Source organism: Antrostomus carolinensis, unplaced genomic scaffold, assembly GCF_000700745.2.
Source record: "Antrostomus carolinensis isolate BGI_N321 unplaced genomic scaffold, ASM70074v2 scaffold8777, whole genome shotgun sequence".
Lineage (NCBI taxonomy): Eukaryota > Metazoa > Chordata > Aves > Caprimulgiformes > Caprimulgidae > Antrostomus > Antrostomus carolinensis.
This window is the reverse complement of record NW_010326598.1, coordinates 1-20,614: the sequence shown is the minus strand read 5'-3', so window position 1 is coordinate 20,614 and position 20,614 is coordinate 1. Positions and strand designations below refer to the sequence as shown.

Sequence of the window (20,614 nt, the reverse complement as noted above, 5' to 3'; positions counted from 1 at the left end):
CTTAAAACAAAAAATCCTGGGGAAAAATTAATAAAGTAATCAATCTGCTAATCTGAAAAAGAAATTAACAGATTGCTTTATTACATTTCCCTCAAAATTACATCTATGTATTTAATATGGATAAGTCAATCTAAATCTTATAATTGCAAAACAAATTTAACTGCCTGTGCAATCTATTACATATTTTCCACACGTAATTATAATTTCCAATTTTGACATAAACAGTTGCCTTATCTAGAAAATATTATGCGGCAGAAATATTTCTAATAAAAACAAACAAACAAAATAAATTCTTTTTTCTAGGGTTTGATTAATGAAAAAGCAGCAACAAGCCCCAGGCCCCCTACCTACTTTCTGGAAATGGCTTGTTGGCATGGAAACCAGCACATGCGTTATCATTTGGGGATGCTAACAGAATAACCCTGCCCAACATGAGATCCCAAATTAGGAAAAAGGGAGAGCAACATTTTTATAATGCAGTTACTAAGTTGTTCCTAAAAAATGAAGAATCTGCATGAAAATAGTAGTGTAAGGTCTTACATGGATCTAACTTTGTGGTATGCTCTTTTGTACTCATATGGATCTCATTTTGATCAAGCAAGACTCCTCCTTGTGAACTTAATTACTGGCTAATCCAGCCTTAGATGGAGCTGTGTTCCCAGGGTTGGGGTCTCTAAGCACTGCAATACACATAAAGTAATAAAAGATTTCAGCATTGAGTTTGAGAATGTTTTTATTGGTAGTATGTTCCTCTGTTAAAAAAAAAAAAAAAAGGATTCAGTTCCTGCCCTTTACCACTAGCAATTGAAAAAAAAAATTAAAAAAAATCTGTAGCAATTCTGCCTATGTTTTCAGAGAGCATTTCACTAAGGTCCCTCTGTTTAAGTATGCCAGTTTCTGGCCAGTTCTTCTCACCATTTTAAATGAGTGATCACTTATAATGCAAATGAAAACCAGTAAGCTTTAAGCTGTCAAGACTCTCAAACTGGATTTGGTAGGTGTCTGTAGCCTCAAATACTGCCTTTGAAAATGCGAGTCTTCCCCTCCTTCTTCCCCCCTCCCCCTTGTTAAAGCTAGATCACTACTTACTCAAAATACACACATCTGTCCTGGGTTTTAGCTGAAATAGAGCTGGTTTTTCTTTTTAGTAATTAGAAGAACAGCGTTTTGGTTTCCAGCCTGGGACTCGCTGTGAGAGAGACATTGATAACGTACCAGTGTTTCCATTTTAGTCACTGGAAGTGAAGGACTTTGTGTTCTGTTAGTCCACAAGCACAAGATTTAAGGGGGGTGAAGAATATTTAAATTAATAAACTTAATTGACAGTTAGATATGCCAATGGGGTATTTCATATCATATCACGTCATGTCCAGTATATCAGTGAGGGTCTCTTCCTCTTTTAGTTCTCTCTGGCTTTCGCTCGGGCTCTAGTTCTTCCAGGATTGCAGTTTTGGTTCGGGATTGTCGCTCCTCCGGGATCGTTATCTGGGAACAGGCCGGGCTCGGTCAGGAGGGGGGTGAGCAATAGCACTGGGTGTCACTCATTTGCATATTTTGTTATCATTATCTTTACTATTTTAATATTAGTATTATTTTAAGTTTTCTCTCTATTAAACTGTTCTTATTTCAACCTACAAGTTATCCTTGCCCCCCCAATCCTCTTCCCTATCCCCTGGGGGTGGGGGGGAACTGGGTGAACGGCTGTGTTGGCTGCTAGCCAAGGGCTAGCCCAGTGAAACTATCACAATGTCATATCCAAATACCCCAAGAATCAACATCTCCTATACAGAGACAACTCAAATTGAATGCAAGATTTACACCAGACAGATTTCCCAGTGAAAGGAAAGCAACAATGAAAGAAACCTCATGTGTGTGGTAGTATGAGCATTTTTTTATAGAACATTATTTTAAACCAAGAACAGAGCCATGTCTATCTTCTTGAACTCCTCTGGACTACAGAGATGTGCAGCAGCAACCCCAGTTCAGAGCTGCCAGACAGCTGGGGTACATGCTGACCCCCTCTGCATCTTAAGGAGAAAACCCTATCTAGTTAGATTTTCTTTTAAGCACACATGAGATATATGCTTGCCTTTTCTGCTGTCTCCCAACTGTATTGAGGGCGAAGCACAAAAAAACGTTTCTCACAGAATCACAGAATGTTGGGGATTGGAAGGGACCTCAAAAGATCATCTAGTCCAATCCCCCTGCCAAAGCAGGAACCTAAACGAAATTACACAGGAAGGCGTCCAGGCGGGTTTTGAATGTCTCCAGAGAAGGAGACTCCACAACCTCTCCGGGCAGCCTGTGCCAGTGCTCTGTCACCCTCACTGTAAAGAAGTTTCTTCTCAGGTTTAATCACAACCTCCTGTGTTCCAGCTTACAACCACTGCCCCTTGTCCTGTCACTGGGCATCACTGAGAAGAGCCTGGCTCCATCCTCATGACATTCGCCCTTAACATATTTATAAACATTAATGAGGTCACCCCTCAGTCTCCTCTTCTCCAAGCTAAAGAGACCCAGCTCCCTCAGCCCTTCCTCATAAGGGAGATGTTCCACTCCCCTAATCATCTTGGTGGCTCTGCGCTGGACTCTCTCAAGCAGTTCCCTGTCCTTCTTGAACTGTGGGGCCCAGAAATGGACACAATATTCCAGATGTGGCCTCACCAGGGCAGAGTAGAGGGGGAGGAGAACCTCTCTTGACCTACTAACCACACCCCTTCTAATGCACCCCAGGACGCCATTGGCCTTCCTGGCCACAAGGGCACAGTGCTGGCTCATGGTCATCCTGCTGTCCACCAGGACTCCCAGATCATCCTTCCTAGTTATAATTTCTCTTAAAAATAAAAGAACCCTCCTCAGCCTTGCCTGGATCAAAAAACCTGATCTAATAGAACAAAAATAAAATACTTTGAAACATAATAGGAAGGACTTTAAGTGTAGATGTTATGCTTTTAATACCCACAAAAGTAAACAATAAAAGTGTTAAATAGAACTTAATTCTCCCTGCTATGCAGTGAACTGAAACTAAGACCTTCAGCAGTCTGATCAGACACCTGGGGAATCACAGACCCAGCCTCAGTCAGACTATATGTCATATATTTGCTACATTTGATTAGGTCATTTTCCGAGATATGAGTAACAATGGTATTTCTCCTCACACTTGCAGCTATCTTAGTACTGTATTAATGAGGTTTACAGACTTGCACACGGAGATTAGCCCATCTTCCAACAACTATAATTAGGGATTAGCTAGGGCATGTTTACTTATAGGCCTGCTTGTGTACGCAAGCAATGACACTACAGAATTTGCCCTCCTGAACCACAAAATACTTAGGCACAGGCAAGTTCAAGTCCCAACTTGTGCACCCTCAAGCTGTTCCAAACTCCTTTCAGGGCCCTTCCAGAAATGCATTTTGGAAAAACAATAAAATTAATCAACCTGTCCTATGTAGTCCAGATAGGACTGCAGGAAGGATGATCAATAAACCTAGTCTGAACTGCTGCTTACTTCTCAGTTTGATTTTAAAATAAAATCTAAACCTTTCTTCATGCTGGTCATTCCTTTAGCTCAGCTACATAAATGACTCCCTCTTTTCACTTAAAGTGATAAAAATCAGAAAGCACGAAGACTTTAACTTTGCAGGGGAAGAGTTTCTCCCCCCATCCCTGATTTTCTCAGTGCAACTCAGCAACTTTCAGTTACACAAATGCAGCTCTACAAACAGACTTTTTGGCAACGATTAACTAAGATTTCTTGGTATGACAGACGGAGAGAAGTTTTCAAAAAGTAGAGGCTGTTCCGTTTTATAAAGAATCACTACTATTTGCATTTCAAAATGAAAACACTTTATCATAGTCTGATCTAACTTTATAAAAAAAAAATCATAACAAGGTAATGTATTACAAATTTATTTAGTTTCTTCGAAGTAATTTTCAGCATTGAAAATTTCAAACATACAAAACAACTTCAACTTTAAGCATTAAAACCAAAGTATGGAATTTTTATTTATTTATGTATGCTGTGCTTTTTTTTTTTTTTTTAAATATCTCTCATGAACCAAATTCTTCAGTTATAAAGCTGATAAAAATAAGTGATGTACCACCACATTTTTTTCTTTAACATGTGAAATTAATCTCTTTGGGAAACAATATTATTTTTTAAAATTGTATCATGAAAGATACAGACCTGAAAAAGGATAAACAATCATACACAGGGCATAAACATTACACGGAATGATTCAGACATTTTATAAAGAGATCTGGAAAAGTACCTAAAATAGTGCTATTTATTTAGTATAAAACTTCAATAATAAAATATTGCTCATAATAAATAAGAAAACACGACTTTCATTAACACTGTTCTCCCCTTAAAGCTCTCTTGGATGTAATGTGATGAGACCTGAACAAAACTCAAATTTTATTTTTCTTCTGTATGAATGAGGCAGGTTTACAGGCTTCAGGTCACTCTTGGTTAGAAACGATTTTATTATCAACAAACCAGAAAATTCATTTCAAGGCTCATGCATAGTTATGGGCAAAACAAACAAACAAAACCCCCTAAGTGTAAATAAACCTTATTACAGTAGATTTTAATAACCAAAATATGTCTCTTTTGTTAAAACCAAAGTGGAATAAGACTTCTCATTGATTATGAATGCAAAGAGAAAGCTGCCCAAGTTTCCTCAAAAGCTTCTAAATATCTGTGTAGCTGGACTTAATGGTTATCAAAGCTGTTAGGGAAAGTTAGCTCTACAGGGGGACAGAAGCTGTAACCCTCTATATGGGGACATTTGATTTCATCCCTGCTCGTCCCATCTGTAGACATGGCAGTTTGGAGCAGTTCTTCAGCAGCTGCTCAATAGCAATATGACGGACGTTGAGCTCTGAGGCCAAAGAGTCCTTTTCTTGGACTTGCTGTGTCAGCTCTTCAAACACATCTGCAACAACATTATGATGTTAATGCACTTGGTCCCTGTACTTTTCATAGAGTTAAGTAGTCAGTGCCAAACATCACTATGAAAGAGGCACAGACATTTAAGTGGGCTCATGCACAAGAACACCAGTACTCCACTGTTTCTGGTTCCAGTGCAGCTTGGTGCATGCACTGTAAACTGAACAGGCACCAGTTTATAGTTTTAGGTGACCTGAGCCAAGGTGGATCAATTTTAACTCAAAATAAAGTTGATTATGACTGTATCAGAAATTGTGTGGCCAGCAGGACTAGGGAAGTGATTGTTCCCCTTTCTTTGGTGATGCTGCACCTTGAATACTGTTCAGTTGTGGGTCCCTCACTACAAGAAAGACATTCTGATGCTGGAGTGTGCCCAAAGAAGGGCAACAAAGCTGGTGAAGAGTCTAGAGCACAAGTCTTATGAGGAGTGGCTGAGAGAACTGGGTTTGTTTAGCCTGGAGAAAAGGAGGCTGAGGGGAGACCTCGCTCCCTACAACTGCCTGAAAGGAGGTTGTAGCAAGGTGGGTGTGTGTCTCTTCTCCCAAGTAACGAGTGATAAGAAACGAGGAAACAGCCTCCAGTTGTGCCAGGGGAGGTTCAGATTGGATACTAGGAAAAATTTCTTCACCAGAAGTGTTGTCAAACATTGGAACAGGCTGCCCGGGGATGTGGCAGAGTCACCATCCCTAAATGTATTTAAACTATGTAGATGTGGCACTTAGGGCCATGGTTTAGAAGTGGACTTGTTAGGTTTAGGGTTGGACTTGATCTTAAAGGTCTTTTCCAATCTAAATGATTCTATGATTCTGAGTCCAGTCAAAAAATTTACAAGAAAACATTGTATTCTTCAAGTGCCAGTTTGCAATACCCAAGGATGTTGCGTAATAAAAAGCACCTAGAAATTTCTTGGTTTACATGGAAATGTGATACCTAAAGATTTCAGTTCAAAACTTAACTGATAGGAAAACTATCACAATTTATTTTTTTAAAAAGAAAATTTTCTTTATTACAAAGCAACACAAAGCCAAAACAAAGAACTGAAAAATTCTCACCCTGGATTTGCTTGAGCAGTTTTTCATTAAGTTGCTTTAACTCTCCGGGAGTCATCGTAGTCACTGTAACAATAAAACTGTTATTACTACTACCAAAGTCACATAAGCATCCCTAAGCAGACTCCAATTTTCTCTAACAGTCATTATTTGCATCCTACTAATCAACAGATGTGAGGCAGTAAGTCAGAGGCAACATAAATTATCAGTCATTTTTGGAAAGTTTGAAAATTCTCTTTTGTGTTGACACAGACAAGGATTTACTCCATAGGAGAGCCCCCTCTTCTATGTCCAAAAGCTAGAAACTCAGGCCCTCAAACAGTAGTGTCCAGAATCAGAATTCCTTGTAAATTGTCTGGAACCTTTAATTACTTTACCTTCCTGACTGCAAAACACAGTTTCCACACTGTAACAGGAAACAGCTTCCAGACATACAAGAATAACGTACACCACTGAGTATCTCAGTGACAAATGCTGAAGAAAAATCTTAGTTTGATACAGAGACCAGAATGTAAAAATAGGTTTACTTGTCACTTTCTTGTGCTATGTTCCTAGTGAGAACTAAAAGATCCTCTGCATCATTCAAAAGCTCTTCTGTCTCTCAGGTTATGTGTGCATTGATCATCCTCATAGAAAACACATATCAAACCTCAGAGGAGAGAATTGTTAAAGTATTCTCTGCTGTCCTCAATCAACAGCAGCAAGAAGGGAAGCACTGGCCTGCTTCCTTGAAATCCCTCAACCCAGCAGTGGTGGGCACAGGTTGGTGCCTTGCCTGTTGCTGAGGTGCCCTTGGCAGCACAGTGAAAAGTGACAATCCTAGTCATCAGAAGAGGATACAGGACACTGAAAAAAGCTTTAAGACCTTGTAATACTGTTTTTAAACAATGCTGCAGCTTAGCAAAACTCTTACTGCATACTTGAGAAAAACCTATGCTGCAATCACACAGCTTTAGTTCAGTCTTCTCAGTGCAACAGGTTTCTATATCGTAAATTTAAAGCATTAAGTTCTGAAAAGGATGGTTTTTACTTACCCACAGGACTATTCAATTATCCTAAGTCTTCTCTTTTAAAACTTTCTTACATCTTGCAGTTGTGGGATATTAAATTTCTGTTGGTACTGCCAAACCAAAGAACTTGGCAATAGCTAAGATAGACTACTTGTTACTCAAGACATAAGGCCACTTAAGAGTGAAACAGATTCACCTTTCTCCTCCACAGCCAGACACAGTGGTGCTCCTGCCTACCTTTGGCTATCAATACAACTGAGTATTACTTTCTCATATGTTACCACGCTTTAACCTCCATGAAAACCCTGACTGGATTTAATACAGTAATTGACAGCTTTATAATAATTTCAATACTTTTTCCCCCCTTTTATACCCAGTGGTAGGATGTTACTTCCTGTTTTTTCATTATTTTCACCAACATTTCATCTGCTGTAGCAGATAGGAAGGTTCACACATCGTGTGTCTGTATTAGGACAGGATTGTTTCATGTCACATAATTCTGATACAGAAGGGAAATGGAGAAGGAACATAACACCAAATTTAAATGATAAAACATTATTCTATCCATGGCTGAGGTAAATTATAAAGAAATACTGACCAAGCTATTTACAGTTACATTAAAAATACTTGGTTTTAGTAGACTGCTCTGGTGGTACAGTGCAGGTACTGTAATAAGAAGGTACCCAATTCTGGCAGAGAAAGTCTGACTAAGTTTTTCTCAAAAGTATAAACTTCATATAATCACAGAGTCTCCAAGTAAATGTCTTTTAAAGCTAAATACTGCAAAAAGATTAAACAGGTTCTTATAGTACAAAGCAAAAATGCCGCAAAAACACATTATGCAGTCATAATAGAAGGAAAAAAATCTGTTATTGTGCTCAAAACAGCTTTATGTTCACCTGTCCCAAAATCAGAGATCAGAGAGATAAATTTCAAGTCACTAACTTCAGTTAGATAACCCCATAAACGAGGTCAAACTTTCATAATTCCTCTGTTAGCCTCTGTCCTGATTTATGTAATCCCAATTTACGACTCCAGAGGACAGGTGGTCAAACAGCACAGCATATCTGTTTTGATTTATGGCTTTAAGACTAATAATTTCCTACAAATGTAGTATGAAGCATCATACAGCAGCTAAATAAAAACCTTTTATAAAGAATGAGAAATAACTGAACTTTGCAAGGACCGGTTTATTAAAAAAACAGGAGCCTAAAGAAACAGATTCCAACTTTTTACAGTACCTCTTTCTCACTCTGTCTTACAACATTCTGAATTCCATTATCATCTTGGTTTTCATCACATAATTTTCCACCAAATATTTTACTAGGGTTTTTTGTCTTCTTTCTCAGGTCTTCTGAAAGTCTGCTACTATTAAGAATGTTTAACTTTTTATGTTGTTTCACAAGTTTGCTCTGCTACCTTACCTCTAATTTCCCCTATTGCTCAGGGCAGCTCTGCGTAAAATGTAACTGAAGGCATCCCAAAAGTTCAGTAAAACAGCTACTTTCAGGAGCTTAGTAATCTCCACATGCAGGGCTGTGCAGCTGCCAGGACTGACATACTGAAGTAACTGCAATCAACCAGAACAGTAACTTTTTTGTATAAATTAGGCATGTCTGTATCACATCAGGGTATAACTAACAAGAAAACAAACAAACAAAAAAAACCCAACAAACCAACCAACCAAAACCCCCACACCAACCAAACCCTCTACACTATTTACTTAGCCATATAGTCTCTCTCTTCACAGATTTTACAGTAACTCCAAACTGTTAAATGGTGGATTTCAGGATGTGAATTAATGGCCTGTGGGAACACTGCTTGCTAGGTTGGGTGTAAACAGATATATACTTACATTCCTCCCTGCTGTACTGAGGATGCCTTCTATGAACACTTGTAAGTGAATCACCTTCAGCTTCTTCAGTCTTCTGGACTTGGTTGTGATTAGACCACAAGACACTGCTGCAACAGAAGGTAGCACCTCTTTCTTGTAACATACCAAGTCTGAAATCAGTGGATTCTCTTTGTTCCAAGAGAGTTTGTGAGCAGCTTGAGATGCCTCCAGAACTCCCATCTATCCATTTTGCAGAATATCTAGGTACTGGGGAGTCAAACTGTGGGAGTAGTTTTCTATCAGTCTGATGTCTGAAGTTAAAAAGTTGGTGTTGGGATGTTTTTGAACTATCATGATCAGAGTCTAAATCCTTGTTTTGTGCATACTGTATGATCCAGCTAATTTTTTTGCTCAATATATTTTTTACTTCTGCATATGGACTTTTAGAGAGCTTTGATCGTGGACAGTCTTGATTTGCTATTAAGTGGAATTTTTCAAAGCAGTCTCTGTGCCCCCTTAAAGATCTTGTATGTAGAAGATCTGACTTTGGTACTCCTGTAAAGACACAACAGAAAAAAGTTCACTTACTGTGTACTCAACTAATGTTTCAAAATCTCTACTCACAAGCAACCAAGAAAACAAAACCTGATGCTTTCCTATCAACAGTCTAATCACTGAAGTAAACAAGGATATGTGATACAATGAAGTTTGAAATTCCACTCCATCTTGAGTCCTTAGCACACAAAGTGTTTTGCACACAGTAATCACTAGTGAAGGACTTGGAGATACCTGTGTGTGCCTCTTTGATGGTAACACAGATGAAGCAAACTGCTAACTCTGTACGTATTGCATCACACTGATACACAAGCATACAAATTATAGAAGTAAAATAATCCCAACTATGTATCAGGAAGTTCTACAGAACAATACTGAAAAGAATTTTGAGAGTAGTCATTCACGCTCCCATCTTCTATGGATAACGTGAGGAGCTATCTGCTCAACAAATACTGCAGTGTGCAGGCTTGTGTCATTCAAGTGGTCAAACTTAAATCAGACTTCATTCTCAGTTTATTATTTTGCATTGATACAAGCCTGTAGCCTAGCAAGAGAAGTCAGTTCTAAAACTGCTGACACTTGCCAACATTAAACTGTCCTGAAACTAGCTTCATGTAAGATGAATACTTAACTGTCCTCTTTGCTTGTCCTCCTTCAAAGACTATTTAAATAGCTACAGCAGGTAACGTACTCAAACCTCAAAGTAATAGTGATTGACATGTTAACAAGAACACAATCTGTGAAGATCTACAGTTGGTCAGTGAATAGATTGTATGAGAAATCACTATTTCAGAAAATTAATAGTACTCCACTATAAAATTACTTACTTCAGTGGATTTTTTTTTTTAGATTTACCAACACAGTAGATTCAATATCCAAATCCAGAATATTGAACAGTTCAACATTTACCCCAACACCTAGTATACTACTTTGGAGGCTGCCAATGTCATTAAAAAAAATGTCTGTCAAACAAGTTCCTCGTTGCAAGTAACAAATAATATATCTGTGAACCACTGGTTAGAAGTGCTCAATGCTTACTAAAGACAAGATATTTAAATCAACATATGATAATGTAATTTGATCTTTGAAACTAGGTGACATGAACCAAGTTGCAGTCATTTTATCTTTTAGCACTGAAGAAAGTGCTTAAATGAAAAGAAAAACCATGAAATGCAACAGGTAACAAAAATTGGTAATAGAGACTTTAACCAGCAATTAGCAGAAAGTTACGTGTTACAACAATTCTCAATTATATCTAAATTACCCTCTTAAATTCTTCTGGTAAACTTTAAGCCCTCCACTCCAAATGATTAACAATGATAAACTGCTTTTTTAAGTTATTAAATTCAGCAAAATCCCAAACTACTCTCAAAACTAAGCTACAAAGGTAAAATTCTTAACATGAAACTAGTGAAAACAAATTCATTTTGATTCTCTCACTTGCTGATAACTGGTGTTTCAAGCTGGGGTGTTCAAATATTGAAAGTAGCCATTATAAATTTTTAATTTTCCACTATTTGGGTAGCACTGAAACTCAAAAGCATTACTGTTCTGGTTGTGTTTGTAAGAGTGTACACAGAATTTATGGGGTACAATGACAAAAAGAGTGGAAAATGAAAGAGGACAGTAGTGGAATTTATTTTGTTCTTAGCAGCAGGAGAGAAAGGTAAGGTAATGAAAAGACACTCCTGTCCATGAATTGAGTATTAGAACAAACAAAAAACACACCTTAACCAGAGGCACCTTTTAAGAATGAAGTTCCTGAGCAAAGTACAGACAGATGTTGTCTTCATGAGTACAGAGTCAAAACTATCACTCTACGTATCAAAATATTTTTCAACCTCTTTCAGCAAACAGATACTGACTAACTTTTCCTAAGCTCTACATTATCTACTGCCTACATGCAAAGCTACTGTCCTTTTCTTTCTCTACAAAGACTTCAAAAAAAACCCCAAATAAACATTCTAGTGAAAACAAGCAAAGACAAGTCACTTGTCTTTATGACTTAGTCTGCATCTCCTCCTTCCTCAAAACTAGGGAAAGTGAACTACTGCACTGTTTCTACTAAAAACAGAAAAAAACCTGAATCTTGCAAGTTTAATAAAACATTCCCAGAGCTGATTCTAGAGGCATGGCTTCTTGCAGTGAGGTCCTCTGCCTAGCACATCTGAAAAAGCAGGTCAGACCACATTTCCTCATGTATACGCATTATCGCTTCTGGGGCAATCACAAAAGAAACACCTGCACAACAACTGATAGGACACTGTAGTCTCACTTAAAAAAATGTAAAAATTCCTTTGATGTTTTCTGCTTCGTTATTTCCTTGAGAATAACATGTTACTTGTCCAGCAGGACAAGGAGTGAGACCCCACAAAATAAACAACACACAGTTTCAGATACACAAAAAAAGTGCATCATGACTTGATGAAGCCCCATCTGATTTTTATGATTAAGCTCTGAGCTTGCCATTCTGGTCAACGGCAACTTGAACATGAGCCAACAGTGTGCCCTGGCTGCCAAGAGGGCATGTCCTGGGGTGCATCAAGCACTGCATTGCGAGCTGGTCAAGGGAGGTGATCATCCTGCTCTGCACTGCTGCAGCCTCATCTTGATTACTGGGTGCAGTTTTGGGCACCACAGTATAAAAAGGATATAAAGCTACTGGAGAGTGTCCAGAGGAGGCCACTAAATTGGTGAAGGGCTTAGAGGGGAAGCTGTATGAGCAGAGGCTGAAGTCACTTGGATTGTTCAGCCTGGAGAAGAGGAGACTGAGAGGAGATCTCACTGAGGTCTATAACTTCCTCACAAGGGGAAGAGGAGGGGCAGGTGCTGATCTCTTCTCTCTGATGACCAGTGATAGGACCAGGGGAAATGGCAGGAAGATGTGCCAGGGCAAGTTTAGGTTGGACATTAGGAAAAGGTTCTTCACCCAGAGGGTGGTGGGGCACTGGAACAGGCTCCCCAGGGAGGCAGTCATGGCACCAAGCCTGACAACATTCAAAAAGCATTTGGGCAACACCCTCAGACACATGGTCTGAATCTTGGGATTGTCCTATGCTAGGGCAAGAGCTGGACTCGATGATCCTTGTGGATCCCTTCCAGCTCACAACATTCTATGATTTTATGAAGTCTTTCATTCTGACAAATTTATCTTTTAAGAGAGTTCTGAACATTGTTAACTTCCCCACTCCAGAGGCACGCTGCTCAAAGAAATCTCCTTTATCAGAACTCCATAATATTGAGTATGCCTGAAATTAACAACTACTGCAGAAGAAAAAAATGTTCCTCCAAAAATCCTGAAAAAGTTTTGCTATTTATATGACACATATTAGCCATAATGTCACTAATTCTGAACACAGAGCAAGTTATTACAAAACATTTCTAGTACAGAAGAACAAAGCCCTCCCCGACCAGAATTTACATCCTTCATCACCTCCTACTCCACTGAAAAAAACCCAAGAAGGGTCTATCCAAATACTCTTCAATACAGTAAGGAACAGAAAATGTACAAAACCAAACTGGTTTTGTACAGAATTGCTAACAGACTTGCTTCAGCTTTCATATAACTGGTTTGGATTTCTACTGTAACAAACACATGCAAAAAAAAACCCAAAGAAATCTCCCAGAACAACCCTCAATCTTCCTTTTGTACCAAGGTGACAATTAGTTCTTTCCTATAGAGAGAGCATGAATAACGTCAGTCATTAACCCTCTGGACTTGCACCCCAAGAGCTGAGCATTCACAGCAACTGCTGTGCCAGCACAAACTAGGAATGATGTACCAGTATTACAGGAACTAGAAGTACGTTTCTTTGACACAAGTCCTTCTGTTGTGGGTAATACCATCAGCTTTGAGGTAGAAAAGATGCCCATTTCTTTTTGGTAAAATAATATTCCACTCAGATGACTTCATACATCACAACTGCAGAAAAATCTACCAGCTGGTAAACTGACATGGATCAAACAAATGATATATAAAGATGATTCCGTTTTAGAAGACACATTACTTTCCTCAACACTATATACAAAGAGACAAATAAAGCAAGGCAAGACTTCTGTACATTACAAGAAGTAATACTGTCATTTTGATAAACAGCTATTGTCAGTTCTGGGGATTTTCACAAGGTTTCAGTTCTGTCTCAATGTTCCTGTTTGCTAATATCCATCTCAACCTTTCTATTTTTTGGCCAGTTCTTCAGGTCAGCAAGCATACAACCATCAACATTTTTCTTCCACATTTCTAGGTATGTGTACATTTGTCCCTTGTCTTACTTTCCACGAATAGGATCGCAGACTATGCCCAAGTATGTCCTACTTGGACATTATTTTTTCAGAGAAGGAAAAACAACCTCAAAAAGCCACAACAATCCAGAATAGGAAAGTTTTATCTGCAGGGGAAAAAAAATCCACCCAATTTCAATAACCTCTAGAAGGTGGTATCTAACTAACTTAAGACAGTAGATGCTATTAGGAAACCAGCTGACACTAGAGATCATTCCTCAAGTGAACAAGATTCACCAGATGATGACAAACCTCAAGACAAATCATAGAAGAATATAAGTGTTTACCACCCATTGTTTGCTTCTAGAAACACTTCTAGACACTGTTTTGTGTCCTAGGTTAAATATAAGTGGTAGCACTTTACTCAGCAGTATCTTTCTGTGTTGATCACTTGTAAGAACAGGGCTGCTTCTCATTAACCATAAGTGCAAAGTAGTAGACGAGGGAGAATATTTACCATATAACCAAGTGTATAATCTACCCCATTTTAAAGCATTTGTACTTGAAAGTAAGTAAGTTTCCCTCATATTAAAGTTCTGGAGGCTTTTTGTAAGGGAAGAAGTGTACAAAGACTTCTGCCTTCGCAAGCAATTCTTTGAGAACTATGTATAATTTTTATATTAATATTTATATTATTTGCTATTTTTAAGTGTATACATGCAATTTCATTTGAGAGTTAAATCTTATGATTTTATTAGATTGGCTAGAAAAGAGTGGAAGCCCTGAGACAGCATTTCTGTTTTGGATGATGCTAGGTAAGTAACATGAACTGTTCAGTTTTTTTGTTTGCATGTATAGAGCTCCCAGACTTACACACAGAACATTCAAGGTACTTTCAGAACTAGCCACACAGCTCTACTATTACCCAGCAGTACTTCTATTGCACTTAGAAGATTAAGAATAGCATCTCCAACTATGTCTGGACTTGAATTTGTGGTTAAGAGGTTTACTGGAAACTACAGCTAGTTCCACAAGTCCATTCAAGTTTGCAGAAATTAGTCATACCCCTGGATTGCAAATGTTACCTTGAAACAAGTTCTCATCTGTCTAACCTAAAGGGCAGCGATGAATTTTTTTAGATTTTGTTGCCAAAATAATATACTTTATTGGTTATTATTTCATTAACATAGAAAAAAAATAAGGTTGTGTATTACTTTGGAGCAGAATGAAATTAAACCAGCAGCTTCCAATCCTTTCAGCTACACCTCACAACCCGCTTCAGTGAGATATCCAGCTATAGGGTGCAAGAAGGAAAAAAAAGTGCAATTTGAGCTTATAGCCTTTAATGACTAAACCACCTTTTTTTTTTTTTTTTTTTTTTAAGATGAACATAAAGAACACAGAATGAGGATATTACACAAGAATTTATAGACCTTAACAGGAAAAAAGCTTCGCAATAAGACAGATTTGTTTATAGCATCTTTGTCTTAAGACTGGGATGTATCAACCTGATACTGAAATTGCCTTAAATGCTATGAGTCTATCAGCACTTTATGGGACCATGGAAATGAAATTATATTAACATAAATCAGGGGAATAAATGCCCAGTACTTACACTATCTCTTCTTTCCAAGACTGTCATTTGCTATTCAGCTGTTGTTAAACTTTAAACAGAAATGGAAGCAAGCCAGTTTGCTCATCAGCTAGCATTCTCCCAGATGTTACTGTAGTTAGCAGCACCAGATAAGCAAAAGAGTAAATAAAAATCAGCTCAAGCAATCAGATTTCCCCCTTCTATTATGGTTGTCTCTGTTACAAACCCTTGAATTTCAGGAAACTCAGATTTTTAAAATAATAATGCATTAAGACAGGTTAAGATAGATATATTATCTATGACAAATAATGTAAAACTAAACAATAATTAGTACAGATTTTCAGCTTTGAATCTTTCAGAGACAAGTCCGATCTTTGAACAAATACATTCAGGTATTAAATTCCTGAAGCTGGGATTTGCACAGGCGTTGTCCAGAGGATCATAAAGCCTGCACTAATGAAGGACACATTTGCATTGCACGATGTGTTCCCATGTAAAGATACCCAAATAAGCACCTAAAGATACCACAGGCAGCACAACTGCTGAGCACTCTAGCTACCTCTGCCTGCTCTGTGAAACTCGGGCTAGGCAGTTACATCTTTACATCCTCCTAACAGCAGCATTAGGGCAGCTGGGTACCTCTGTACAGCAACACACTCTTACATGGCAAACCTCCAACTGGAGTTCCAAAGCAGCTTGTGGGGATACCACATTCAGGCACAGGGTTTTGTTGATATATACGTGTACAGATAAGCTTTTATACATATACACACTTACATTTTTTTGTGTTCATATATTTTCCCTCCAGTTCTAACTGCAGATCTGTTGTTAGCATTATATATTTACTATCAGAACTCAGTTAATAATTTTCCCATACTATAATGAAATTAAAAAGGAGAAGAAATTTGTCTCAAACTAACACACAACACATCATTTCCCGGCTTATGCAATCTAGTTACACATGAATTTAAAACATTTCCTGTTTCAATCCACAGATTACTGTGACACCTACTCAGAAAAACACAACAGTACACAATGCTGGTGTTCACTTTGTAAACCAAAGCCAACATCAAACTCCAGCAGACCCACACCACCAAGATATTCTAAACCACACCTAGAACTTTAAAACCACTGTACAGAATCAGTTTTGTTTCTCACACATGAAACACTAAACTAACACTTTAAGTATCGTTCAGACACAAAAGCCAGTTTTACAATAAAGTATTTACATGTAGCTTAGTCCACTCAGCTTCCCTGAGCATGAATCCTCAAACTCAGCTGAAAAAGCAAGTACAACAGGGACAAAAATACTGCCCTTTCAAGACACTGTCCCTACCATTTAGACTGAAGATTTGCAATATTCGACTCTCCTAAGAAAGTTTTCCCTGTTCCTCAAGAAAAGTTGATGACACATAACAGGAGGAAGTTTAAATCTGTATCTTGCCTTTCTGTTTTTGTATGCCCATTTGCCCTTTTCTCCTTACTTTGCCAATCAATACTCCTTCAATCAACTTCAGAGAAACAGATCCTATAATCCATATATATCACTCCTGAATAAATTATGTGACAGACACCACAGCTGAACTCCAAGTTGCTCTCAAACCAGTGGTTTCTGTGAATTAGCTAAACTTAGTATGAAGCACAATCACATTTTAAGCTAAGCTATCATTTTATTTCATTAAAAGACTAAAATCTAGTATTAAAAAAAATGAGGGAAACAATTTCTAATAAAAAATATGAAGGTTTTATGACACAGTAACTAACTAACTTTCTCAATCAGAAACTCGGGCAGTTATTTAACTAAGACAGACCACAGATTAAGTTTCTGTATAGCAGCCTTCTCAATAAAGGAATAGAAGAGTAATTGGAATTCTTTTCTTTTTTTTTTTTCCAATCATGTATCATTATCAAGCTATTGTCCAAACATAATAAAGGTTACAAAAAAAACACCACAACATACCTCAGGAAGGTAAAGGCTGACACACATCACAACACTGATCCAGGAAGAAGTCTGTTGAGTAATTACAGATGGGGATGGTCTCCAATTTGCTAATTACTCATCTTACTTATCCAAGTCTATCAACAATTTTACCATCTACACGCAAACCTGTACTACTGTTGAACTCACAGATGTCAGAAGACACAAAGATTCACCAATAATCAATCATAATGTAATTAAATGCAGCTAAGTAAATGTCATTTGTCTAATATTTTGTTTTATATACCTTTGAGAAAGTCTGTTTCACAGGGGGTTGAGTTGGTTAAGACTTCGGCTAGATCAGTTTCAAGTGCGTGGATTTACCATAGACAGCTTTAAGCAATCAGATGCTGGCATGAAGGGAAACAGAATTGTTCTTGAGAGGTTTTTTTTAAAGTACTAGAATAAGACACTCGTTTAAAAAAGGAAATAGGGAAACCTACTTCCAGAATTTTCACATATGGAAGTAACAGGGTGTTGCAAACAGTGCGAGTACTTAAGCACACTGCAAGATGCTGAGCTGTGACTAATAGCCTGCCTGTTCATGAACAGCAGCTATTTCCTACTTCACTTAGAGAGAAGTTATGCATGCACATCAACACTAAAAATCAGCAAGCCTTAAGCACTGTCCTAGCTGTTGCAGGAATATCGTTATAGAATAGCTTATTTCACTTAGTGAATTACTTAAAAACATACATATGTGTTTTAATTGCTTGGATTTTTAAATATGATGTGAAATAAAAAGGCAAACTATCAGTGAGAATGACACTTATTTCTAAGTGTGGCACAGCACATCTACAGAGTTGATACAACTTACAGGTGACTCTGTTCAACAAGTAGCTATATTATAATGCATCTGATCTTCATTAAGATATAAGCAAGAGGTTAGTATGAAAAAATCCAGTATAACATTCTGAGTTAGTGAATTATCCATTTAATTCCCTATCCAAGGCTGCCAAAAGATTATTTTGGATGTATATAAATCACAGTCTTTGTCACAGGAAAATACAGGAATGCAGTAGATATGTCAAAAATAGGAAGAGTGCGACCATGGATATGGTAATGGACTGGCTCACGCAGTGGTTCAGCTAAAAAGTCTCATAATGATTCTTTATAAAGTCGCCTACACCATCTCTGCTACCCTTAAGCCTCCTCTCCCCATAAAAGCAGTACGGTCCATCTTTTCAAAGAGGTACACAGAATACAGAATGTGAGAAATTGAGATATTTTGATGCTATAATCCAAAGATATTAATACTTTTCTTTTACTATACAAAATAAAAGATTAAGAATATAATGGTTCATGTAATTTCAGGTGAGCTTTCATTAGTATTCTGTTCAAGTAGTCTTCTTTTAAAATTAACCAAAAATTTAGAAGATTATGCAAAGTAGTCTGCTGCACAGATAAAGTCTTTACTACTATCAAGTCTACTTGGAGTCCTATAAAAAAAAAACCTCTTCCAGCTAAAACATGTGATCATTTTGTAAAGTAATATCCATAACAATTAACTTTGACAAATCCACAGCTTATCTCAAACAATAGAGCATAGAAACCAGCCACCAATTTTTTAATGCATCCTATTTCATTTGTTTCAACACTTTCAAAACAAAACTAGGTTCTGAAAGCAATTAAAGTACTTAATTCTCATTACGGCAAGATGTTTTTTCTCATTTTAAAGCCTAGAGAGAGAAACATCCTAACACCACCTCATATTGAGAGCCACAAGCCTATCATTTTAAAGTGATAAGAAAACTCAAGCAGATTGACAGGTTTTCTTAGGTTTGATAGTTGCTCCGAGTTCTATCAAAAAGTGAAAATACACAAACACGTCTCTTCTAAATAAAAACCATGCAAATTACTACTGAAGTATGAAAGTATTGTTCAGATTAAAATATATTGTCTCTAGTAGCAACAAAGACTTTAAAGGCATCACTTTTTTTTCTTTTTTCCAAATCAAAACACAGTACTGAGTCAGTATTTAAAAGTTATTCCAATCTGCTAATGCATTTTTTAGATTTCTGTAAGGTAAGAACAAAATTTTGTTGCCTATAGGTGCATTAAAAGTCAGATGCACAGTAGAAACAATGTATGATACGGAATACATATCCTTACAGCCCCCTACATTCCAGTCAATTTTATGCTTCTAGGATTCAGAGTAAGACACTAGATCACTGGGTAGGGTGCTCATATCTCATAGCACTTTCCCCTCAGAAAGACTTGATCTTAAGATCTTCAGTGTACTCTTACTGAGATACAGCAAATTTTACTGTCATCAAGAAATGGGACCATTCACATTAACAGCGTGAAGAGCTTCATATTCAATTGCCCATATCAATACAGATTATTCTAGGCAGTCACATGCATGTACAATTGGCAAATACCACTTTATATAACTGGAACAAATTACTTTGTTGCCACCAAAAAATCAAGCAACAACATTTAGACCTAAAAAAAAAAAATAAAGTCATTTGACTTAAAAATGGCAGCAACTAACCTACTGCTCATTCATGCCCAACTCTTAATTTACAAATGAAGAACAACAAGACAGGTAAATTCTCTAGCAAAACATGGTTTTGAACTCTAAAAATACCACTTTGGAGGCCAGAGACAATGCTTACAAGATTAGTCTTTTGAAAGATGGACAAAATTCCCGCTTCATAATTTGCAAGTTTTAAGAATCTTTGAGAGTGAACTCAGTTTTATCACATTACATGTATTATCACCTTATGAAAGCAAAAGTAAATAACCATCTGCTTATTTCTACTGAAAACTAAATGCTGATCTGCTTCCAAAAAAGCCTACTATGCTTTAAAATTTACAGTTTACATAAGTTTTACACATAGACCCCTCTAACTATTGAGCAAAAACCCTGAAAAGAGACAGAACATAAACTCCTTCCAATCTGAAGTAACATTACAGATCTAACACTAGAAGGTGAAATTAGCACCAGGGCATTTCAGAAGCTCTCGAAAGGTGGGTACATCTTTACATCTAGAGGAGCAGGTACTAGAAGAACGAGGACAACCACCTTTGCTGGAAACGAGCTGTTTAGGAACCTGCAAACTTTGGCTGGTAAGAAAACTTTCTAAACATCCACATTCTCAAACCCGAGCCTTTAGGAAAGCTTTCAGATGGGCTTAATTTGCGTTCAGCTCTAAGCTAAGCAGTCTGTGACCCAAGCCTGCACCAGACGACTCGTATGAAAACGCTACCTTCGATGTTCAGCTCGAAACACACGTGGCAAAACGAGAGCGTTTCCTTCTCGGTCCCCAGCTTGCAGACGCTGCAGACGTTGTCATCGTCCAAGTCGATGCTCACAAACTGCTCTTCGTTCATCGTGCCCTTGGGGAGGGGGGCAACAAGGGACGGGACCGTTATTTCAACCGCCGCCGAGGCGAAGCGCCGGCCGTCTCGCTCCTGGG

General features: G+C 37.8%; 1 protein-coding gene across 1 annotated transcript; it reads right to left on the bottom strand.

Moving 5' to 3' along the window:
* Nucleotides 1-4,612: 4,612 nt before the first annotated feature.
* On the bottom strand, nucleotides 4,613-20,530 carry CUNH21orf91 (chromosome unknown C21orf91 homolog). The gene is made up of 4 exons (XM_010171631.1): nucleotides 20,405-20,530; nucleotides 8,866-9,399; nucleotides 6,004-6,066; nucleotides 4,613-4,937 (listed from the first exon to the last, which is right to left on the bottom strand). The coding sequence occupies exons 1-4, from the start codon at nucleotides 20,526-20,528 to the stop codon at nucleotides 4,777-4,779; spliced, it is 882 nt and encodes a 293-aa protein (XP_010169933.1). The 5' UTR covers nucleotides 20,529-20,530; the 3' UTR covers nucleotides 4,613-4,776.
* Nucleotides 20,531-20,614: the final 84 nt, after the last annotated feature.

Excerpts from the sequence above, each read along its gene's own strand:
- CUNH21orf91 (XM_010171631.1), bottom strand. The coding sequence starts at position 20,528 with ATGAACGAAGAGCAGTTTGTGAGCATCGACTTGGACGATGACAACGTC. Across the intron at positions 9,400-20,404 it reads TTTCGAGCTGAACATCGAAG|GAGTACCAAAGTCAGATCTT; the intron begins GTAGCGTTTTCA and ends GTGTCTTTACAG. Across the intron at positions 6,067-8,865 it reads TCAGTACAGCAGGGAGGAAT|TGACTACGATGACTCCCGGA; the intron begins GTAAGTATATAT and ends TTATTGTTACAG.